General features: G+C 42.8%; 1 protein-coding gene across 1 annotated transcript in view; it reads left to right on the forward strand.

Annotated features, from left to right (window-relative positions):
* shank1 (SH3 and multiple ankyrin repeat domains 1) overlaps positions 1–22,883 on the forward strand; it is a 99,630-nt gene extending 76,747 nt beyond the window's left edge. Inside the window, exons 16-29 of the mRNA XM_013909076.1 lie at positions 117–136; positions 2,815–2,904; positions 2,995–3,119; positions 3,675–3,810; positions 4,614–4,694; positions 7,975–7,983; positions 8,258–8,284; positions 8,395–8,451; positions 8,666–8,781; positions 9,924–10,047; positions 10,644–14,172; positions 14,398–14,409; positions 15,626–16,516; positions 19,714–22,883. Of these exons, the coding sequence (XP_013764530.1) occupies positions 117–136; positions 2,815–2,904; positions 2,995–3,119; positions 3,675–3,810; positions 4,614–4,694; positions 7,975–7,983; positions 8,258–8,284; positions 8,395–8,451; positions 8,666–8,781; positions 9,924–10,047; positions 10,644–14,172; positions 14,398–14,409; positions 15,626–16,516; positions 19,714–19,801 (5,305 nt within the window). The 3' untranslated portion in view covers positions 19,802–22,883. The remainder of the gene's footprint in view (positions 1–116; positions 137–2,814; positions 2,905–2,994; positions 3,120–3,674; positions 3,811–4,613; positions 4,695–7,974; positions 7,984–8,257; positions 8,285–8,394; positions 8,452–8,665; positions 8,782–9,923; positions 10,048–10,643; positions 14,173–14,397; positions 14,410–15,625; positions 16,517–19,713) is intronic.
* Positions 22,884–25,620: the final 2,737 nt, after the last annotated feature.

A 25,620-nucleotide genomic window follows, 5' to 3' on the forward strand; every position in this document is an offset into this window, starting at 1 on the left:
AATTTATTTTATTTTATTTTTTTATATTCCCAAATACTGATTGATTAATAGCTCTGGGTTTGGGCACTCATAATGCATCATTTGTTTTCAGAAAAAAAAAGCCTCAACTTTCAGAGCTTATTCATAGGGGTATATCATAGATGTAACACTTCTTGAAGGATCTTTTTCTGTAGTGTTACCTCTCTTCTAAAACTTGAACAAATCTTTGAAAACTTTGTGATCAGTCATCTATTTTTTGCCCATTTGTAAAGATGCACTATTTAAGCTGCTTTAACGTCTGCAAGCCACTTTGCAACTCTCACCACTGCTTCTCCTTATCATTGCTGTAATGACATTTGTTGTCATCAGTGCCTCCTTTCTTCTGTTCTCTGGTCTCACTGCAGCTGCTGCTTTTAAAGATTACAGCCATGCCACTTAATATAAAGGACTGCAGATGGAATAAAAACCACCTTTTGACTATAAACCTTTTCAGTAAAGAAATAAGTTACCTGCACATAAGTCAATGACTTGTTGCTTATGTTGTATGTTGAGACAGAGCAGGTTAACCCAGCGTCAGTCTGATGTCTGTGTGCATTTAACAATTCTGACAGGTCATATTTTATAGAAAATGTGCTACGCTGTGCAATTCTATGGATGAATGCGATTTTTGCTACTGCTCATTCCTACCTTATTTTTTTGGTAATTATGCCTGTTGCCATATTGCGCGCAAAGTCATTAACTTGGTCCTTCATTTGAGATCTGTGCTGGGTAGCAGAAATGGACAGAAACGGATGAGAATAACAAAGAGACACAGCCTTGGCACAGATAGAGAGGCTCTCACAGCTTGTAGAGTACCATGCACTCAATGGACTGAGAGAAAAAGATCAAGAGGGGGAAATGTGATTAGAAAAAAAAGTTACTGTATCATTAGAAGTTTGGAGAACAAGGGCAAGAAGCCAATATTGAGAGCTTTATGGAAAGGCCGTCAGGATGGAAAAATGTAAAATAAGGAAAAAGCCAGTAAAGAGAAAAAGAGAGCGGGATGAACAGATGGAGTGGGTTGGGACTATTTTGGTGCACGGTGGGATTATCAGCAAGTGGTTACAGTATGTTACAGCTGAAACGTGTTTTATGTATATACCTCTCTGACTCACTTGGTGACTGAGCGGTTGCTTGTATGGCCTTTTCATTCATAAAAACAAGCTTTGCATACCTCTGAGGTTGTGGTGGACCTTAGATTGTCTCATATGTCTGACCCTCTGTGCTAACAGGACAACAAAAGCGTCTGGTTATGAAAATATAATGGCCAAATATGTAGTATCTAAATTTGCTTGCCCTTCATGTTGTGAACCACTGTGTTCAGTGATGTAAGAAGTGAATATATTGTCTACATAAACCATTATAAAGAAAACAGCCAAGGTTTTAATAACCAGGAAGTATCAGAAGGAAAAAAAGTACTCGTTGAGAAAAATGTCCTCGGTGATTATATATTAAAATTATAGAGTATTGTGTGTTCAGCACTGCTGGCTGATAAATCAACGTATCTTTGTCATCACAAAGTAAATATAAAGACAAACACTGAAATGCAATGACTGTGAATAAAAGTCCTTTTATGTACTTGTGTAGTTACCTCATACCAGGAGGCTCTGGGTTCGAACCTGCTGGGATCTTTCTGGGTGGCCTTTCTCTTGTGTTCGGCACATTGGTGATTCTGAATTGCTCTTTGTTTTGTGTGTTTTTATATGTTAGCCTATCCAGTGTAAGCTGGCCTTAGAGCTATTAGTTAGCTTAAGCATAACTTTGTTTTCTATGTGTTGTCTTTGGACATACATGGTGTTGAGAGAGTTTCTGTAACCATAACTGTAACGAGTAAGTTTAAAAGGAAATGCTGTTATACTTGAACTTCAGTAAATGCACTTCTATCACACCTCAGGCTTCTTACACTCCATCTGTGCCACAGCACAGAACAGAAAATATACTATACTATATGAGCCGCACCTGTGAGCATGCAGTGCCTGTTCTCTGCTGTCAGTGACTAATAGTTTACCATTACATAGCTTGGCTCTGGTGTGGACCTACCCAAATTTCCCTGCGTCCAGTTCTAGCTGTTGCTGAGGCAACAAGCAGTGCCATAGAACTGTATATAGCATCTCTGACTGAGGTTCTGGTAAAAACTGGCTCCATGCTCGCTTTCAAAAAGCATACAGGAAAGTGAAGCGCAAAAAAGACACGATTCTAAGTCATCACTGTACTTGTACTGGCATAGATTGCAATTTAAAGGTGGTTAAAGTTTGGCTAAGATTAACTAGTTTTAGGCTGGAACTACAATATTCCAGGAATAAACCTTTACCTTTGATCCCTCTCTAATGTTTTCAGGAGCAACATATTTCAGAGTATATAAAATGCCAGTCACATTAGGCTTTATATTAGATCTGCTATAATTTTAAGCCCCTTTTATAGCTACCTTAGAAATATAATGAATGACAAACTCCGAAGTCTTGGAGCTGGACTTTTCTGGATGTTAGACTTTAAAAACATAAATAGGATACTATGATATAATTTCATTTGAAAACAAATTCTTGAGCAGATATTAATAATATCAAAAAAACCTAAGCTGAAGTATAACCTCATACAGAGCACCTGTTTCACACCCATACACAGCTGATAGGAGTTTCAGGTGATGTAACCACAGGGGGGAAGTTGGAATCGTGAAGACTGGAGTGGTATAGTTGAAAAAAGGTTGATGTGATGTGCTTTTCCAACCATCATCGTGAATGAGCAACGATGTACAGCACGTGTCTAACCATCGTACTCTGTCTCTCCTCTGTCTCCTCTCTGGTAGTGACTATATAATCAAGGAGAAGACAGTGCTTCTGCAGAAAAAAGATAGCGAGGGTTTTGGCTTTGTCCTAAGAGGTGCAAAAGGTAAGATGTGAGCACGCTCACAATCATACTGAAAATACAGTATCTTACACGCAGTGCTAATGCAATCTCATATTTTCACACCATCTTCAGCTCAGACTCCTATCGAAGAGTTTACCCCCACCCCGGCCTTCCCTGCCCTGCAGTACTTGGAGTCAGTGGATGAGGGAGGTGTGGCCTGGAGAGCTGGTCTCAGGATGGGGGATTTCCTAATAGAGGTAGTGATTATCATTATTTATTATTTATTATAGTCATTATTTACCGGTGAATCTGATTTCCAAAGTCAGAAAACTTGATTAAAATGCTATATCTGCAACTGAATCACCATGAAAATCAGCAGATGAGGAGAAGCAATCTAGACAAGTGTGAGTGTGAATAAAAAGACATTACAGTAGACTACTTCTGCCCATTTCCTGGTTTGTATTTTTATTCTGTAGTTTGCTAAAGTAGCTCTATAGTTAAATAAAAATGTCATTATTTGTCTTTTACTAAGCTTTGGTGCAGATCATCAGTTTTCCTCTTCGTTTAAGCCAACTTTCATTGACATCACACAGAATCAAGAGTAGCAAAAAACAAAAAGTTTGAAACAATTCCTTGTGAGCCAAAGCTAACAAAGAACAATTTTTAGAAATAGTGATGTGTAGAAACTCTAAACTACAAGTGCTTAACGTTCTCAACCATCTGGTTCATTGACATGCTGTAAATGAAGGGGAAAGTTATAAAAATTAATTTTCTTAAAATAAATAAATATCTACACCTGTGTTGTGCCCCAGGTCAACGGTCAGAATGTGGTGAAAGTTGGTCACCGGCAGGTCGTCAACATGATCCGGCAGGGTGGTAACAGCCTCATGGTCAAGGTTGTAATGGTAACCCGCAACCCTGACATGGAGGAGGGTTCAAGGAAGAAAAGTAAGAGTCTGCTTTCTTCTTCCTGGAGTGCCATCCTGTTCTCATTCCTAGGGTGTCAAATTTGACATTGACAAAATGTCACTATTTGACACTTACAGACGACTGCGCAAGATGTCCTTTGCTGTGGCACACAGGTCTATCATAATGCATAGACAACTCACTCACTTCCAGCTCTCGCAGAGCCATGTTTAATCACTGTGTAGGCATCATTTGTCAATTTGCAGCGTTAATGTTTGAAGAAGTATATTTAAAGCAAAGGCACAGTCTAACAGAGCTAACCGAGAAGTTTTCTGTGCCTAAACCAACCAACAAGTGAAAGCTCCCAGATGGGAAACACAGTTCAACTACAAATGAGTTTTAGTTCATCTTTAGATTATTTTGGGTTTTTTTTACTGTAGGAAGTCAAAGTCCTAATTGTGGTTCAAATGTGACTAAATAACCAGCCCTACCAGACACCCCACAGATGGTTGAAAAACTGCGATGCAGCACAAACTGCCATCATCTGAATGGACAAAAACTGTGGTCTCACCTTTAAAAACACTCTCTAAAAGTGTTTGTATAATTTTCCTGTGCAGGCTTGAATCATATGCTGGCTCCCTAAATTGGCACTCAACCATCATAACCAGTGCCAAAGGACATCTTGTGGATATCTCAGTGATGCCAGCGGCATCTGACGGGACGGCAGTATACGGGATGAGAACACGTTGGTGTTGGCTGCTGTTGATGAATTCTGGTCCTAATTGAACCTTGTTCGTGAACAGCTTGACTGACCACTGCTTCCTTTTCTCTTCACTCTCCTCCAGTCCCCCAGCAGAGTAAAAGGCTGAGCACTCCAGCTATTGCCCTGCGGTCCAAATCAATGACGTCAGAATTGGAGGAGATGGGTAAGAAACTAGTTTAAACCACTGTTTTTTTTAAAGAGATGAATTGAAACAAGTAAGGGGAGCTAGGAAGATGTAGACAAAGAAGCGGGGTGCTGTACTGGGTAGAAACAGATTGAGGTGGTGTTGAATGATAGGACAGTGTGAAACCAGAGTTGGGGGTTGTTAAAGATGCTGTAAGTGTGAAGGAGAGTTGAGCAAGGGCTAAATTTAGATGGCAAGACAGTAGTGAGGAGAGAGCGCACTTATTCAGTGATAGAAACTAGCAGGAAAGAAGATTGGCTGCCGCCATGGATGACAGTCTCAATGCATTTCACTGTTCTTTCAGAGGTTCCACACTGTCACTTCCAGCACCCCCACTACAGGTAACCCCACCCAAAACGAGTGTCGCCATCTACCCTGTGATCCCTCTCTCACTGCCCGCTTCTCTTGCCTCTTACCCCTTGCACCCCTTACTGCTCCCTGGCCCCGCCCACTTAACCCCAGCACCCACAGAGTAGCCTACCAGCCCCTCTCTTTGCACTCATGCTGACACTCAGCAAGCATTTGTCGCCAAGGTAACACTGAAACTGCAAAGGTATCACCTGAACAGAGTTTGCAGGTGCTACATGCATCAGAGCGAGGTGTCTGGTCTTAATACATCTGTGAGAAAGTTGCAAAATAGCCACTCCATTTTTTAATTTATTTATTTTTTTGTTGAAAATCTCTGTTATTGATTTGGAAGAAAATCACACCAAGGATAAAATTATTGAGATGAGTAATTTTTGAAAAAAAAAAATTGAAAGAAAGAAAAAACTTTGTTCCAGGTCTGTTGCTATGGTGACTGCATTATGTGTGGCTATGCCATCTCTATTTGAGGCAAAATAGTGGGAGGAGAGTTGCTGATCAGAACGCTGGCCAGTATTTTACTGCTGATTGGGTTATATCTTCCAAGCACTTAAAACGCTCTGGTTCTGAGCATGCCCAGTTAACGGCTAATAATATATGAGAGCTGATGACATGAGAATAAGTAGAATGATCATCTAGGCTTTGTTAGGTAGTCTCAGATCTGTTTTTATAAACTCTTGAGCTCCTTGCATTGTTGACCCATATGTGCTATCCAGAGCTATACACACTCTTCTACATGATGTCGCTGCATATACACTCTCCAGGGGCCAGTGTCAAAAAAATATCTGGGCTTGTTTTAGTGGTTTTACCTAACATGCAAAAGATCCCTGGTTTCATCCTGGCAGGAGATGCCCCCTCTGGGGCGTCCAGTTTAATCATTTTCAAGTAGCTTGTTCTTCTTATTATTCTAGTCTTGTCCAAATCAGGATCAGACTTGATGAACCTGAGTGTAGAGATTAGGCTTTTGCTTAATTCCGCCCCCATCTCCTCCCCTCACCTGCCCTGTTTTTGTGGTGTGATCTCACCTGACCACCCAAAGCATGAGCACCCAGTCTGACACACAAGTGCAGGTTTCCTAAACCCCTTAACCCACTTTCCTACTGTCCCAATGCTCACTATAGACTCCTCAATCTTACCAGTAACACTGTATGTATGATCTGATCCTTACAGTTTCACTCCAAACAACAAAAGTGTTAATGCACACACAATAATAGTCATATTAATATTGTTGCTTTTAGTACTGTTCACCTAGCAAGTGAAGGATTCCCTTCCTGATGCAACTCCAAATCCATTTGGGGTTCCATCAGGAAGTGGATTCTGTATAAAAATATGCTGAGCTACCAAATGTGGCGACCCCTTATGAATGAGGGAGGAGCCAAACTAAGCTTAAGAAACATACAAGCATATGCTGCATAATTTGTAACCACTCTATTGTATAACTTTTTCACAATTCCTAACAAGGTATCTGCATCGATATTATCTATTTATGTGTTAATTTAAAACAAGAAAAATCTGTCAAGCCTTATATACTGTTATCATATGATCATACCGGGTTTTTGGCCTGAAAACTTCGTGCCCAGCCAGGGCAGAAGAAAGTCTTTCCACTTTGGAGTGGTTTATTAAATGTCTCTGGGCAACTATTCTGAAACTCCTGTACTAATTAAGTGAGAATGTATCCATAACTATAACACCATTGGCCACTGGGACATAAAAACTGCATGAAATTTGATGAAAAAAAGAAGTTTAGATTCAGGCTTGAAAACTTTGCCCCAAAATATTATACTTCTGTAGAAAAGTTGCACGATATTATGACTTCACCAACAGCAGAGCACTCAAGTTATAGATATAGTGAGCCAAGAACAATGTCAAAAAGTGCATTTACGACATCTTTGCTTTGATAACAAGGAGCTTTACCTTATGCGAGGCAACTAAATCTGCCGTGAACCACTGCTGTCTGCATGTGTCAGTATAACAAATTGAATATCATAGTTGAGTCCCAGTTCGACTATTTTATTGGCTTATTCTAAGGGCAGAGGTGGGACAACCGCCATCTTTGGGGTTACAGTAGTCTCCCATGGGTGCTGTTCACTATACTCCATGGCGATGCTTAGCATGTAAATCTAATCTCTCTTTATCTAAAGTCTGACTCAATATAAAGTGCATTCGTCCTTTAATAACCAAAGTTGAGATCTGGTTTCTTCATTTGCACTTGAATCTGGTTGCTTGTGCCTCCTCTACTAAATCAAGGTGAGAGGAGCACAATGTGTGATGAAGCCATGTCAACCGCTGCCATATGCTTACTCTTATGCATTAGAATTCATTTAGCTGTGATGCTTATTAAACTATCTCACCTCTGTCATTGGTGCAGTGCAGTGCAGTTCAGCTAGAAGTCATGCTGCAAGATAACAAGGGCATTAAAACCAGAGTGATCCTGCGGTGCACTTTATTCAACAAATTGTTGTTTTCTTGACAGTAATTACATTCAAGCTTTGTTTAAATATGTTTGGACACTTGTTTCAATAAAAATATGGCTTATTTTGAAAAGATGTGTGCAGTGTAGATTTTGTGAGCGATGAAACAAACACAAGCACAGAAACCCTTCATAGCTGGTTTAACCATTGTGCATTAGATTTAATTGCTGTTTAATCAAGCTCAATAAACCACACATTATGAAATATAACTGCTCGAGTATGAGTAGCGCAGATGAGCACCCCCCCACACACACACACACACACGCATACACATACACAAACTCACTCAAACCAGCGAATGCTAAGGGTCACCTTTAATTCCTCGACTTTCCTCCTGCCTGTTCACTCGGTTAACCACTAACTCTGCTTTTCTTTGTTTCCTTTGTCCTCACTCCCCTGCTGACGGGATCTTAACCATTTCACAGTGGAGAGAGGTGGGAGTTGGCTTCAGTCTGCTTCCAATAGTGTGTGTGTTGGTCAGAGCATATTGTATGTGTGTACAGCATATTTACTGTAACACTAGTGTGCATGCTTTAGCCGTCCTAAAGCGTGGGTGTGATGCACGTTGTTTTACATCGAAGATCGAAAAAGCTTGGAGAGGTGACTCAGTTTGTCGGGCTCTGGGGAATATGATTAGTATTCACATTAACAACGCTATTGCACTTTCAATCCTGCCAAAACTTAAGTCTCCTTTTGTCCTCCTTCCAGCTGCTACCCCTTGGAAAAAAAAATCAGGTATGCTCTGGTGCACTCCCGTTTAAGGCATTGTATTTATGTCTGTCCAAAATGACTTGGCACTCACCACGCAGTGTCTTACCGAGCTTGTCCTGCGTTTCTTCCTATAGAATTCGAATCCTCACAAGTTACCGAGAAGAAGAGGACAGTCTATCAGATGGCTTTGAGTAAGAAACCTCGTGTCTTTCAGCGGATGTTTCCTGAACCTCTTCCTCTCTTTCTCATCCACCTTTGTCAAGTGTGGCCCTTCCTGCACATTGTTCCCTTCATTTTGTTGCTGTCCATTTTTCTGTTTCATTGTCATATGTTCCTTTGTCTCTCTTTCTCTCTTTCTTTCTGCTTCTCTCTGTCTGTCTCTTTCGCCCTTTTTTCTTCTCTCAGATAAACTAGATGAAATTCTTGCAGCAGCTCAGCAGACAATCAGCACCAATGAGGCGCCGGGGACACGGGGACAGGGGCCAAAAAGGGACAGGGGAAGAAGTTTCTATGGCAATGAGGTGTGTATTGTGCTGCAGTAGATTTACGAGTGTTCAGAGATGTGTGTGTGTTTGTGGGTATGTGCCAACACAGCTACCATAAAATGAGATAGAAAAGAAAAATATGATAGAAGTAGTTTTAGATAATAGCGCGGTAAAGTGTGGTCAGTTGGCCTTTGTCAGTATTATCAGGTCACTTAAAACAATGCTTAATCTCGTAAAAAAATGCTATCAATACATTACCAGTTAAACTATGCTTATAAAAGAAGCTTTAGGACTGAAAAAAAAACAACAACCCTAAACTAACTAAACTAAAAAACAAACAAACAAAACAAATAATTGAGTGGCCAATGCCTGTTAGAATGGACATATAGGCCTATGGGGAAAGAGGGTCTTTGTCACAAGTATAGACATTCTTCCACATTGGAAAAATTAAAACAATACAGAAGTGTCTAAACCTGCATTCTATCTAACAACCACAAGATGGCTATCAGACTAGAAACCACATATAAACCAATTGCTGATGACTTTATGGTCTTAGTCACTCATTATGCGTCATATTGAATAAAAAATGAAGTCTTCTTTGTAAATCATACTATGACTAAGTCAAAAGTAGCCGGAAGTAGTATTTACTTTTGTCTGTAAAAATTACTGCTATAATCTAAACATGGTCCTGCGATGAAAATCTACTAACCAACCATTGGTGCACAACTATTATAAACAAAGCAGATGGCAATAAATGTTCAAAGAAAATAGTTCCTACATGAAACTGCTCACAACAAGTTTTACAATTTATAATAAAATTAACATAACAATATATGGCAAGTCCTGGCAAAAGGAAAAGAACCTTGAAAAAATGGCTGTAGCTAAAGAGAAATTGTGAAAAGAATAGCAGCACATCTTAAATTTTATTTGCAACAATGAGCAGTAGAATGCTGCCACCTGGTGGCGAAAGTTAAGACAAATTCTGCAGAGGATGATTACACAAAGTACCTTTAAAATCATACAAATATTGCTAAGTGAACAAGTGCTGTACCGGTGAAGAAGAACAAAACAAGAAACTATTTGCAGACTTGTTTTAGTCTCATCTATTGTTGTTCCCATGCAGTGTTATATACATGTGTGTCTCATGACTCTCAGGCTTTTGATTTTTATCATTTCAGGCAAACTACGGGGATCAGTCCGGGATGGGGGTGATGTCATCGGGGTTGGGCCTAGGCTACGACCGTGGACAATACACCTCAGGTCATGGCCCACCGCACGGTATGCTGCGGCAAAAATCCATCGGTGAGGCTGTCTGTTTTTTCCGTCTGCCCCTCTGTCCACCTGTCCGTCTGTCCTCTGGGCCAGTAGAGGTCTGTGCTGTGCTGACCTGTTTGTCTGTAGCCAAAAATGTCCTGTCTGTGGCTCTAAACTCTGTGCATTTTATCTGTAGAAAAAAAAGATATTTGTTTGTCTTATACTATTTCTAACAGTGCTGGTAGTGCTGAAGTAGTGCTGGTAACCTACATTTTTCTTTCCCTCTGATGGGTTATTTTATGGGTGTGTTGCTTAGTAAGGCTTTGCTAAGGTTCCCTCAGAAATATTCATGTGCTCTCTTGTGATCCACATCAAAAATGCTGCTGTGCTTCGCTTACTAATTGCTAGTGCTTGTGGAATATGTAGCACTAACTGAATTATATACTAACAAACATAAGATTTGAGGACAGACTTGCTGGCAGGTGCTTGGGCAGGCAGATTTAGACAGACACTCTCATATATTACTCTCAGCTTCTCTTGTTCTCTACCTTTGTACATTTAACACCTCCCCCTTTCTTCTTTTTTTATTTCTTATATGCTCATAGTTAAACCCCAATTCATCCCTATTTTTTCCTTTTATGTAGGGGTGCCTGAGGAGGAGAAGCAGTTCCTCCATCCTCCAGCCATGAAGTTTGCCCGGAGTTTGTCGGTGCCTGGCCCAGATGACATCCCCCCTCCTCCCACCACAGCCCCACCGGATCCACCGTTCTCCTCTGCTCCACCACTCGGTTGGAGAACAAAAACATCGCAGCAGCCCTCTGTCTCCGTGTCCCAGTCCACATCCACCTCTGCACACTACCAGCCCTACTCCCAGGCATTACACTTCACTCATGGAGGCAGGGAGAGGACTGGTGGTGCCAGCACAGGCCCCAGTGCTGGAGCGGTGGACCACACAACCCCGTATGCACACGCAGCTGCCCACACTGCTCAAAGCAGGACTGCTTCGCGGAAGGTTGCCTACACTGGGGAGCCTGTTGGAGCTGGTGTAGGGGCTGGTGCAGGGGCCAAGGCAGCTGGTCTTAGGAGAGGATACAGCACTGCCGTCCCCCCGTCTAGCATTGCCACTGTAATGCCTCAGCAACAACAGACTACCCAGAGTCAACCCCAGCGTGCAGACCGCAGTGCAGCTGGCGCTGGAGCAGGTGGTCCTAAAGGAGGGGCGCGGCGAGGTAAGGGTCCATTGGTAAAGCAGTCTAAAGTGGAGGACCTGCGTATGGGCCAGGGCACACTGGGGGGCAAAGGCTCCATGGAGAAAAGCTCCATTCCTATTCCCACCATCATCGTTAAGGCCCCCTCAACCAGCAGCAGTGGGCGGAGCAGCCAGGGCAGCAGCGTGGAGGCTGATGTTCCAGCATCAGGGGAGGCAGATGAATCCAAAACACCGCATGGTCCTCCACCCTCCACCCCTGCTCCACAGCCCCCTGCTCCACCATCCATTCCAGCACCCCCACCTCCATCCTTGCCTTCTATTCGAGCCCAGGATAATCTGGACTTTACCAGCCAGTTTGGGGCCGCCATTGTGGGCGCAGCTCGGCGAGACAGGGAGCGGTTTCACGAAGCCCGCAGAAAGAGTGCCTCCTTGTTCATGTCTGCTGAGGAGGATGTGAGCCTCGGAGGAGTGAGCGATGGAATAGGAGGAGTAACACGGACTCAGGTATCACAGCAGCCGCTTAACACACAGGCTGAAAGTTCATCAACGAGGCTGCGCCCGTCCAAGTCCATTGATGAGGGCATGTTCTCTGGGGATACTTTCATCCATCATACTCGCAGTATGCCTCCTGCTTTTGGCTTACCTGAGTACTCTTCATCTGCTCTGGACTATCAGCCCAAGTCTGTGCCTACTGATTTATACACAGCAGCAGGCAGGCAGCCAGCACCCGCTACTACCACCACCTTCATCCACCCTCTAACAGGAAAGGCTCTTGACCCCACATCGCCACTAGGCCTTGCCCTAGCTGCCAGAGAGCGTGCTCTGAGAGATGACAGCAGGTTAAGGAGGGGAGCGGAGCATCACTTTACCCGCCAAATGTCGAGCGTGGTGTTTCCTTCATCTAGTGTCACCTCTCAACCAGTGTCATCCGCCTCCCAGTCTTCAAGCTCGTACCTGGTGACCTCCTCTTCTCTGGCGGCCACAACAGCCACTGTCGGACGGCCACCCTCACCCAGAATCCTCAGAGGAGTTGGGACAGTTTGGGGTGAGGACGGTGGCGGTGGGGAGAGGGAGCGTGAAGGAGGAGGGGCCCGTGAGGGGCTAAGAGTTCGCTTTTCAGAGGACAAAACAGTCCACACACACCACTATCAGTCTCAGCCGTATCAGCCAAGTTACAAGGAGAGGGAGCGGGAGAGATCGAGGGAGAGGGAAAGGGAGAGGGAGCTGTCCAGGGAAAGGGAGAGGGACAAGGAGAGAGAGGGCTACATGAGGAGGGTGGAACAGGCAGCTGCTAATGCAGCAGCGGCTGAAAGCGCCGCCCACCAGGCCGCTCAGTCACAGCAGCCGCGGAGGCCCACTTTTCTCAGGATGGAAAGTCAAAGTGATGCCACTATACTATCCCTCACACCTCCCTCTCCTCCTCCTACCAGTGCTCAGCAGACAAGGAGCACTACAGGGAGCACGGGAAGTGGGCTGATGGTTCTCCCTCCCCCTGCCCCCTCAGTCGATGCAGATGATGAATTTGTCTACGCAGACCCACTCCCGCCCCCTTTAGAGTTCGCCAACAGCTTCGACAGGGGAATATCGGGATACTCACAACGCGCAATGCTCTCCAACAACCTGACCTCCCGCCAACAGCAGGTCCCGCCCCCTCCACCACCACCCCCACCTCCTCCACCACCGCCCCCTCCGCCCCCCCAAAAAGAACAATTTATAAGTGGGTTTCCTGCTCATACACCCCTTCACTCACCTCAGGCCGGGGACTCCACCGCCTCTAGTCTCACATCTTATGACAGTGAGGTGGCAAACCTGACTCAGTCTGCTCCCTCCCCATCACAAACATCACCCAACCCACAGCCTCCACCCTCACCCTCTACTCTGCAGCCCACCTCGGGCCCTCCACCTCCACCATCAGTCTCACCCCCACCTCCTCCTGGCTCTTACCACAGACCCTTTTCTATGTCCCACCATCTTTACAACAGCACTCACACTCATGGGCGCTCTTCACCAACACCTCCCCCTCACACTGTTGCTCCTCCTCCAGCCTACCGTGGTCCCCCAGCGCCCTCGTCCACTGCTGCCACCACTGTCCCACAAAGGGGCACTGCCTCTCATGCCACGACCGCTAGCTGTGCTGCTACTACCACCACCGCTGCCACCACAACAAGCACCTCCACGCAGCTCTACCAGGAGCGAACACACACCACGCATTCAACATCTTCTGCCGCAATCACAGGAAGCCGAAGGCCAGGAGAGCACCACCGTCTTCCCTCGACCGCCAAGAAAGGAGAGTCCCAGGAGACTGTGGTGGACTCTGGGATCGAAGAGCTGGACAGTCGCAGCAGCAGTGACCACCACCTGGACAGCATCCTGGCTCTAAGGGGAGACAGACTAGATAGAGGGGAGAGAGGAGGACCTGGAGGACGGATGGGAGGGGGAGGGGATGCAGAGAGGGCAGGAGATTTTCTGGAGTCTTACATGAGCTACCTGGATGGACAGACTTTTGAGATGCAGAACGCTACGGCAGCAGCATCCACCTACCCTAAAACAAGCAGGTTCAGAGAGGGAGGTCGTGCCGGGGAGCTACAAAGACAAACCAGCACTGCTCCCGCGTCCTTCCACTCCCACAGGCGGCGAGATGAACAAGAAGAGGATGAGATCGAGGAGGGAGTGGCAGAGGACGAAAGCGGCCAGGACGGATATGGAGTAAGGGACATGCAGAATCTGGGACGTCCCACTTCACCATACTTTGAGCGGCCACGCACTCCTGAGATGAAGCCTCTTTGGGGAGAGAGTCAGATGTCTGGCGATGGGAGCGGCCAGCGTGGGGCGCTTTTAGAGGGGAAGAAAATTTACCCTCCCGCATCCAGTATGAAGCCCAGCATCATCAATGAACTGAGCAGCAAGCTGCAGCAAAGAACCAAGGACAGCTGGAGCAGCCAGACACAGCTGAGCAGACACAGGTACGGCTTGCCATAACTTGACTGCATTATGTTTTCTCGTCAAAGCATGAACTTCATTTTTCGTTACTGTCATTCTGTCAATGTCTGAATACATCACTTGTGATGTGCAAGCTTCTGTGGAAAAAAACCTCAAACTGTGCACTGTCTGTTTATGTCTTGCGTAAGTGTGTCTATACTGTGTAAACCTCTCTTATTTCTCTGGCTTTTTCCATGTTTTTCTCTCAGAAGCAGAAACAGGTAATAGAGCACTTCCACACTATTTTGTTTTCTATCTCTAATCAAGGATATTGCAGCATACTGTATTGACAGTGATAATTAAAAATGAAAAAATATATATATAAATATAAAAATGTGCACATAATAATATTACAAAACAATCCAATGCCAGGACAGTCATTATTAGAGAGTTGTGTTTTGGTTAATTACAGCTTTCCTGCTTTTCAGTAACTGCTTTAACTACTGCTGACTAAAGTAGGGAGATTACTACGCTTCTCTGTTCCTGCAGCTCCTTTTCTCACATGGGAGATATTCACGTTCCAAAACAAACCCACTGAGTCACTCGCATAGGTTCAGTTAAGCTGTTACACTGCCGAGTGAAGCTTTTGAGGACTTTATTTTCTTTTTAATGACCAGTTTGTTGTCCACTCTTGCTGCTGCTTCTCCTCTACTACTCGCAGCTCCGTTAAAATACACTACTTTGCCCCGCAGCTTGACTCAAAGGTGTGTCACATGTTGTGGCTGACCTGATTGAGTCTCTGCAGTTTGTTGGTCTATTTCCTTTGATGATGTTTTGTCTACACACTGAACACTACATATATAACATTACAAATATATAGGGAATTATTATTTTGTCACTTAACGTCCACCGGGGATAGGATTAGGTTGCATTTTAGCCACGTGCTAAACAAGTTAGAATCAGAAATGAGAAGTCTCAGGTATTTAGTGGCCTCACAGTTCTTCTATAAGAAGAACTAGAGAAATCTCTATAAGAAATCTTTATAAAGAGGGAGGTTAATCTAAATGATGTGACTGGGAGCCTGGTTAATGCTAGGAGGTTGTGATGATTTGACCAAGATATAATAATATTTTGAATATTATAATGCCTTTTAAAAAGTTTTAAATACACTCTGCTTATTTTGTTTACTCTCATTTTGAATGCAACATACCAAACCATGCTGAAGCCCTTTGTCTGTAAAATACTGTAAAACTATGGTTAAGGAATAAATTTTGTGTAAATATTGTGATATTATCATTATCATGGACTCATGGCTGTGATAACTTTGATAATGTGACAGGAAAAAATATAAAAATGTTAACCTTCAAATCAATTTTTTGCACTTTACTCCACACGGTCTAAAATAGCTGGACACTGTTTCCCTTAGTGTGTGTATGTTTGTACTTTTTTTTACATCACTGTTTTCCCCTGTGATAATTTCTCTCTTTCTTCTCACAGATTTTCAGAAGACTCAGCCTCAGCTCTGAGCCCGCCCTCAGCTCGATCTCTGTCGCCGTCGCCGATCTCATTATCGCAGCCATCGTTGTCTCTGTCTCCCACCCCTGCCTCCCAGTACCCCAACTGGGGACGATCACCATCTCCGCAGCCTCCAGCAACTTCTCAGCCGCCACGTTCACATTCCCCACTGTCACCGACATCTTACTCCCCTTATCCTACTTCTCCCAAACACAGACCTGTCTACAGGACCAAAGCCTTGGAATTCCAGTTTATCCCCAGTCGTGAGTCCCGTAAAGCAGAATCACACATTCTCCAGCGAAGGCGAGCACCCAGCCCCCTCATCTCACCCTCAGAGAGACCCAATATGGGCCCACCACGGCCATCATCCCTTCCACTTCTCCCTACCTCACCTCTGTACAGTGCCATCTATGATCTCCGCGGTTCGGTCACTCCGCCATCACCTGGGAACCCTCTCGGAGACCCCTACTTCTCTCCTTCGCCTCCCCTGTTTGCCCCCTCTGGCGCGCCGCCTCCTCCAAACTCAACCTTAGTAGTTTCTCGATCACTTTCTCCAACTCATTTCCTGTCTGGGGCCTCTTCTCCGCCTCTACACCCTCTCCCTCCGCCTCCCTGCTTGAGTTACCCCCATCTACCTCCCCCTTCTCCCACAAAGCCCTTCGCCTCCAAGCCGCTGCCCTACTGGACCAAGTATGACGTCGCAGACTGGCTGGGATACCTGAACTTGGGGGAGCACAGAGAGCGTTTCCTGGATAATGAGATTGATGGCACCCACCTGCCCTCCCTGACCAAGGACGACTATCTGGATTTGGGTGTGACACGAGTGGGTCACCGCATGAATATAGAACGAGCCCTGAGGAGTGTAATGGACAGGTATGGCTGCTAAGTGCAACCTGTAAAGCCTCTTTAATGCCACCTTTAAAATGCGATTTCTATCTGGTTAATACCATTCAGTACTATGTGTGCTTATAGCACTTACACCTGATGTTAATAATAATAATAATAATAATAATGGATTGCATTTATATAGCACTTTTCGCGAACCTCAAAGCGCTTTACAATTCCATTATTCATTCACTCTCACATTCACACACTGGTGGAGGCAGCTACAGTTGTAGCCACAGCTGCTCTGGGGCAGACTGACAGAAGCGAGGCTGCCATATCGCGCCATCGGCCCCTCTGGCCATCACCAGTAGGCGGTGGGTGAAGTGAAGGACACAACGACTGAGACTGTCCAAGCTGGGGCTACAAGACGAACTGCCAACTCTTGAGCCACGATCGCCCCAATAATAAGCATTCTCCTTATCTTACCTTAAAAAATCCACATGCTACTGAAGTCCTATGTCGTAAAATTTCGTACTCATATGCACTAAATTATTCTCATTTGTGCATACATAAGCTATTACTTTGATAACTTGACATACATACAACTTCAAATGTGGACAGCTACCAAATATAGTGTATCTGAAAGTGTTAGAGACTCACTGTAAATTATATTCGTCAACAATACTTCGCTATTTTATTTCTGCCCATTGTAATGTGGCTGAGCGTAGCTTAAGCTTTTAGAGCAGCATATTAATTTCTGTATGCACAAGACAATTAATTCGCCACAATTCAGTGATCTTGTTTGCAGATAAAAAGCTCACCTTTTGGGATTTCCAGGGCTCCATAAGATAAAAAATAACATGGCAGTTTCAGTATTTTTAAAATGATTTTTGCCAAGACATAAATTGACCTGACATTGCATCAATGTTACTTTTTTTCATTATCAGTGGAATTAGGTAAAGATAAAAGATTTTTGTGTTATTACTCCTTGTTATTCGGGTTATTTTTCTTATTTTGTTATATATCTACATGTCTACACATAGTGGTGATTGGGGGACACCATGGGGAAAAGTAACATGGGGCCAGTTACTATAGTTTAAAGGTTGTCAGCCCTTTAAACTAGTCAGCCCTGTCTAGACAGGTTGTCTGTCTAGACATCTGTAGGTGAGCGATTTCCACTTCCTGTTTGTGGTGTGACTTCTATTGACCAATCATATGTGAACTGACTTTGGTGCATACATGTAAAAAAGTTTTCAGAACAAATGACTTCTGTAATGCAATCTTTTAACCATCACTTAAAAGTTTTGCTTATCATAGTCCTTAAAAACATAATCCTTTGGATTTTTAATCAATTAGTGGCACAGGAAGTCTTTGGAGAAATATCTGCTGGCTACACTGCAAGCCCTGCAAAGTCAGCAGAGGACACCTGGTGGGTTCCTAGAATGACCCCTCTTACCTCAGGATCCTCACAGCTTTAGATTTATTGTCACTGAAGAACAGCACCCTCTTGCTTGAATTGGATTCAGTGATTAATTTCAAGTAGGGCCACAAGTTAATTGCAAGATTAAAGACCAATGCTTTCGAGAAACTCTTAGAGATTGCTTCCTGAATATTTTGAGGTAGGTTGTTCCAACATTTTGGGCAGGATAAGCTGGCAACAGAAAACACTACATCCCAAATTTATCTCTCCGAGGAAATTATATGTCTAACGGTTTGGCAGTGACAGATTTAAGAGTGCGAGATGGGACGTAAAGTAACAGACTGTTGTACCATGGTCCAAGACCATTTAGGGCTTAAAATACAATAAGAGGATTCCAAAATCACTTCTATGGGATACTGGAAGCCAGTTTAGCCCTTCCAAAACTGGAGTGAGTTTTAGTTAATAACATTACAGCTGAATTCTGAATAGACTGCAGCCTCTGCATCTCTAGCACAAAGAGCATTGCAGTAATCAGGCCCACTAGACATGAATGCATGAACAAATTTTCCAGAATGTCTAAAAATAAAAACTTAACAATTACTTTTAGATTTGCATAGGACAAAACTACAGTCTGTGCAGTGAAATTTAAAAAACACAACCTGAAGATTGTGCTTGGAACTGAATTTAACTTGCTGACGATATCTTTTCCTTATGTGAATACACTTTTCCCAACTTTACCAATCAGGCTAGGAGGTGACCGAAAGGTGGATACCAACTCCATAAATTAAACCAAGGTTTCCCAATGTGGCTATGAGAATGCATGTTGTCAGCATTACGACCAGCCATGAGGATGGACGGTTCTACTGGCAGCTGACCAGAATATTTTACGGAGCAAACTGTAATGTTAGAAATATCTGAAGAGTTTAAACAGCATAACTGAGTATGTGTGATAATAAAAGTTCTGTATGAGAGAGTGTGCACTTTAATTAATTTGAAATCTGAACAGAAGGCAGACCTTTCACGATAATGTTAGTATTATAACTCTATCATTAGATACAGGAAGATCTGACAAAGATATAATAATTATTTGTTCTAAGAGTGGCAACTAATTTTTCCAGTGGTCATGCAGAAACTGAAACTGCTGTGCAGGGCAGCACCAATAAGCTTATACAGATATAAAAATAAAGATTTTTCTGATTTTAAATCGGCGTAAATATGAGGCAGATAAAGTGTTGTGAATGGTTGGCAAGAATACAGAAGCACTATATAAATAAATCTGATATAAGGTCAACGAGTACAAATAGTTGCCCTGTTATAAGATCATAAGTTAAGGTTTATGGAACAGTAACACACAACTCAAGGTCAAATATGAAGTTATCTTGCCAAGCCCCAAATTCGGCCTTTTAGTACAGACTTCTGCTTCTTCTGCCATCTTGCTGGTCTTATCACCTCACCTGACTTCCAGAAAACTTTAAAGTCAGACTTTTCCTAACTTGTGTCACAAAGCTGTGACTTCCGAGCACCATGATCGGTCAGCTGCAGTGACGATCCTGGAGCAACATTAACTACAGTGTCACAGGAAGAACAGGGTGAACTTAGATACACCCAACTGCTCAGGCATCAAGTGCGATGGCCAATGTTTTCCCGGTTTTCTTAGTCACACTGCTTGTCCATTTGCATGAGCCACAGCAGATTTACCAATTTATTCTCTCCATTTTACAAACGTGGGTCAGAGGGTAGAACTACACACAACCACACCACGGACGAACAAACACAGAAAGCTGGAAACATCACGCGTGTCCTGCGTTTTTTCTTTTGTCCGCAGGCTGTCCAGCAGCCCCTTTCCCATTTCTGTTCTCTCACCTCGGGATGGACAGACGGACAGGAGGAGGGACGACGGGAGTCGGAGCTGAGGCTGCAAGTACAGAGATGGAGAGAGAGGCACAGAAGGAGGGGTTGAAGCCAATGAGGGAGGAAGACACAACTGCTGCTGCTATCCATGGTGGATTCACACAACAAATGAAGGGGGGCCAGATTTCACACAGAGAGCATCAGAAAGAGGAAGTCGAGGCCCAAGGGGAGGTGGAAACACAGGGATGGAGGAAGGGCTGGCGATCCATAAAGACACCGGCTGGTGCTGCTCACATGTGGCAGGCTGATTTACACAAATACACTCCCCACGCGCACGCACGGTCACACCAATCAACACAATTAACGCAAACGCCCTCTCATCCAAAATGTCTGTGGCTGCAGCAGAGATTACAAATACTTGAGAGGAACAAAAATAAGCCAGTTAGACTGGAAAAGAGGCAGGCTGAAGAAATGAAAAGGTGTCACGTAGTCATCTTGTTGAGTAGTGCTCTTACCCCCTCAGCTGGCTGGTTTAAAGTTTACGATTAAAGAGCGGATGCTGACTTCATAATAAATATCCCAGAGGACTGAGTACTTGAGGGTGAATGAGGATGAATGTGTGCCAGAGTGAGGCTTTATCTGTGTGAATGGTGAACGTAGGGCAGGTTATCACGACGGCCTCCGCGTCTCTTTAAAACGAGGCGAGGTCGCCGGTGGATAAGCTGCGTGTGGATAAGCTGCGTGTTTGGTTGCGTCTTGTTTTTACCTCACCACTGGTAGGGCTCTGTCCTCACTGCAGATCCTGTGATCGGGATCACGCGTGTATGTGTGTGTTTCTCTATAGCTCTTTATTATCTTAAGTCTTATAATGACGTATATACAGACTGGTCACTGTATCACAAATTTGTAGCAAAAATAAGTGCCCAGACCAACAACATAAAAGTAAATGAACACACAGATATGCACACACAGGCACCCGAGTTACTCTATCCATGCCTGCATGCATACACCAACATGTAAACACAAACACTTCCCAGTGTTTGTGTTAGAATTTATGGGACACCTTATATATAGACACACACGCTACGTTTGGATCCGAGATGTACAAAACGGAGACAGACTGTGCTTTCATTGGGATTTGCGACGACGCAAAGAGACTGATTTTATTTACGGAGAAAGACTTTCTCAGCATCAAGGCAAGTGTTGTACTCTCATTCAAGCCTTCTGTGCGAGGCAGACTGGAAAGGAGAGGGGAGGGAAGGAGTAAAAACTGCCATTTTCTTGTTCTTTCCCACTTAATCCCCCCGGCTCCTTCCAGGAGTGGCCTCTCTCCGTCTGTCGACGAAACCCAGGAGGAAAAACCCGGCCGAGGGGATCCCAGAGAAAAACGCTTATATCGAGTTTTAATACTATGATTGTTCTTACACTTTTTAAACTTTAAATGGGAATACTGGAATACTGATATTGATATGAAGAGATTTATTGTTACTATCTATCATTACTATCATCGTCCTTACTGTTATTGGATCTTCAGAGAGTCCCGGTTTCTGCCTTTGGTGGCTAAGGTGGCGCTTTCGTGCAGTCAGCTTATTTCTCTGACTGTGAAGTGAAGATAATTGTTGTGGTTATATAGATATATAAATATATATATGTACATGTAGGTATTTTTGAACTGAAAGATGCATAATGTACCCTTAACATAGCTTCTATGTGACAAGAAGCACTGCAATTAAATGTGAAGCACATTTAAGAATATTGTGTTTTCCCCCCTTTCTCCTTATTGTTTCTCTTGTTGTGAGACTGTGAAGCTTTAATCAAAATCACCTTTTAACCTTTAAGGCCTCAAAATATATTTTTCTCACGCTTTTAAAAGTTATTCACCACTTAATATGCTGTAAAAATGTAGCAGCTGTTGCTCTGAGTGAAAATGATTTAGAATAATACAAAATAATATTTTTTAAATTCTCTATAACATTCTAATCTATATATATATATATATATATATCTCACTCCCTGGCGATTGATTTGAGACCCAAGTTTAACTCTTCTCCTGTGACCCGGTGTGATCCCCCCGACATCAGCTTTTGTGGCACATTTACATCTCATCCCATCCCCAAGTCCTGCTTGTCTTACTATTGCTGAGATTAAATATAAGGGCTCTGTCATGACCTCTCTACCTTGAACAACGCTTCACCTCTCCTGCTGCTTTTGAGTCCATGAACACATATCAAATGTGCATTTTTTCTGCTATCGTCAGTCTATTTTTGCCAAAAGATTTAAGAATTTTCATAGTCACCTTGCTTAAAAGTGCACATGCATGAATGCATCCATACAGACTATATATGCGATTTAGCAAAGGTAACTAAAGGGGGACAGTTTTTGTATTTGCTCTTTGCAGATGGCTAAGGAAAGACTATATTTGAATTCAAGGGAAATAGCAATAAGGACGATGAAAATAATGGTCTAACTATGGTTTAAGATGTAAAAAAGAAAAAAATATCTCAAAAGTTCTAAAGAATCTCTGTCTTCCAAATAATGTTTAACATGAAAAGGTAAATTGTATTTATTTAACTCTTCTGCTTTCTATACAGTTCGACCTGTTCTCTGCAACCACCCCCTCCTCCCACTGTTGATAATCTGATAGGATTAGGAGCTCTGCTCCGTATTCACCCATCGTTTGCATCTTCCCGTATGTACAGAGCACCCTCTGCAGTCGCTAACATGTGCTAGTATGCTCATAGCTCATTGTTTTATTACCAGCATAATATGCAACGGCCCCGTTTCCACTAGCAGCTTTTTCACATTTCCCTTTCGGAAGTTTTGAAGGGGTGAACGAGTCGAGTGTGACTCTACATGTCTCAAAGTCTGCTAGTGTACATAGGGCCAATTAAGAACTCTGGATAAGATTTAAAAAACATCTTGCTCATACAACGATCTTGTTAAGTGACTGGTGAGATGCTGTTTTTTGTTTTTTAAGCCTTTCTTTGCGTTTCGTAGTCGCATTGGAGAAGTGAATATCAGAGGGAATCGGTCTGACTCTATAGAAAGCACTTCTTTTCCTTTAAGAGATCTTTTAAAAAAAATGAGAATATGAACTGCTGAAAAGTAACTTACAGAATATATATGTATATGTGATATGCATATACTCACATTCATATAAAACATATATGAATTTCAAATGTTTTAAGAGATAAATTGTTAGAATTATAATAAAGATACAGAAACAAAGTTCTAATTAATGGTTTGTAATTTCTTGAATGATTTCTTTCATCATCTTTCCATCTACCCAACTCACTTTTTAGGTCACAAATTTATCATCATCTGAAGAAATTGTTGAAGAATTCATGCTAATCTGGCAACAGCCTGATACTGTGCCATTAAAGAAAAAACATGGCATAACAATATTTTAGCACATTAAGCAACTTTAGGGATGAAAGGGTTACTTTATAATCCCACAGTGCAGAATATATGCTGGGTGTAGACAAAAAGTTTACACCCAGGTGAATAACAGAGCAAAAATGTAATATTAAAGGGCCTTAGAATCATTTCTTTTAAGTGACTCGATCTGCAGATAGATATCAGTCCAAATTAATGTGATATTTTCTTGAGATCGTCAAATTGGTGCCTCCAATTTTTTAATTTGTTAAATCAATACTGTGTAAGAACAAGTCACTATCTTATAATAATAGAAATAAAATAAGTTATCCACTTCTAATCTGCAAATACAGCCGTAACAAAGTAATTCTTGCAGCAGCAAAAAAAAAAAAAACAAACAAAAAAAACCCCAAACCAAACTAATCACATTATACCCTTAATAAGGTAACAGAAAATCGTAAGGTACAAGTGAAAGTTTTCTTGGCCTGTTTGTCCTCGTATGTTAGCTACTGAATGTCCAAAGGAGCAGTGGTGCTGTTCTGTTCTGTTCTTTAAGGCCGGCCTAAGGTGTTTTTCTGACTGTTTTATAATCTTTTTTCCTGGGAAGCAGCGCTGACCTTACTAGATCAAAATACATAACAGTAGTACTATAATACCACACACAGTGAATCAGTGGTTTACATGCTGGCCTAACAAACAAAAGATCGCTGGTTCAGATCTGGGAGAAGATAAATTTCTCAGCTGCGTCAGAAAAGTTACCTGATGTAAATAAAATAAAGTATGCCAAATCAGAGATGTAGTGCTGTGGTGAATGACAGAAGAAAAAAACCTTAAGTACCAGAGGTGAACAGTGGTACCCCTAGGGCTCCTAGTAGAGCCACCCATCTGTGTCATGTGCTTCAATAGAATTCCCATGGTGCTTCAGTGTAGCCACGTCTCAATGCATGCACATGTCAGGGTATTTTAACTGCTCGATTTTTAAACCAGGATCCACTCAAAGACTGAAAGACACCACTCCATTTTAAATCCTGGATACATGCCTGCTGTTATGAGCACATGAGCATGACACCACATAAACTGAGTAGTCACAGGTGTGTTACCTGTGATGACTCACTCAAACCCCCTTGTTCAAGACTTTTGCTGTCCAACACAAAGTCACCACATCTTCAGCTGATATTTGTAGAAGAGAGACCAAACACAAAAACATAAGATGTATGATTTTATTTGATGAATCAGAGCAAATATGAGATATTACAATTAAAACATCACAACAAATAAGAAAATAATCACAGAATTGTTATGAGGAAGTTCTCTTCTGGAGTATCAGTACCTGAAAAAGTAACAAAACAGCAGTCAGTTCAGTCAGTGAAGACCTACAATTTTCATTTTTTTTTGCTTGCTCATTTCCTCAGACTCCGCCTTGTCAAGGGCAGAGCTGCACTTCTGTCACCACTGATTTCTGAGCCCAGTGCAAAGCATCACCAGAAATAAGACTTTAGATATGAAAAAGCAGTGTTACATGACACGAACCTGATTAATGTCCATCCTCGGAGGATTTCCACCTTTTCAGAACTGAAAGGACAAAAATAAAGAGTTAGGGTTTTTTTTTTGGTCACAGCCATTACTTTTACAGCAGTTTCTGAATTTCTCCTCAGAAACTCTGGCTTGTCAGGGCCAAAGATGCACGACTGTCTCCATCCAGACTCAGAGCCCAGTGCAAGTCATCAGGGGAGAAGGACAGCTACAAATCATAGACAGCATATAAAACACAGAGCAGCCACCAAGAACGTAAGGAGGATCCGCCTGAAAAACTGAGGAACGCTGCACTCCTATTGGTTAATAACTGATCAGTCACAATAAAACAGATCCTGTTTTATCTTTTTTTTTCCTTGAATACAAATGATTGTTGTGAACCCTAACAGGGTTTAGCTTTCCTCCGAAGGATTGTAATAAAATGTTTATTTTTCTAAGTGCGCTTTTATTTACTCTGGCACAGATTAACATTAGAATTTCCATACATGTCCAACAAGGAGCTGGCCCTGGAGCAGACCCAGGACCCACTAGAGATTTCATCTCTTAGCTGGCATGTGAACAGCCCCAAAAGACCTGGAGGAGCTGGGTAGAGATGGGCCTTTCTGTTTAGACTGCTGCCCACATGCTCCAGACAAGTATTTGAAAATGAATAAACAGATGGATGCTCACCCCACCATCATAGTCCTCAGGAAGTCTTTAATGTTCTCAAGTGGACACAGACTGAAACTGCATCTGTCTCTTAATTTTGCAAGGACTCATAAGATTACACATCCTAACTAAAGAATGAGTGCTGAAAACCCCAAATAATCCTTACCTTTAGGGCTCCGCTGCAGCTGAGCAGTTTCACTCAAAGTCCTGAAAACATTAACAAATAAAAAAAACAAAGTCAGTGAAGTGTAAAGAAGCTCAGCACGTGTAACACTAGGTTTACTTTCTCCTCAGAAACTCTGGCTTGTCAGGGCCAAAGATGCAC

Source organism: Pundamilia nyererei, unplaced genomic scaffold (genome assembly GCF_000239375.1).
Source record: "Pundamilia nyererei isolate P.nyererei 1_Seehausen unplaced genomic scaffold, PunNye1.0 scaffold00018, whole genome shotgun sequence".
NCBI lineage: Eukaryota > Metazoa > Chordata > Actinopteri > Cichliformes > Cichlidae > Pundamilia > Pundamilia nyererei.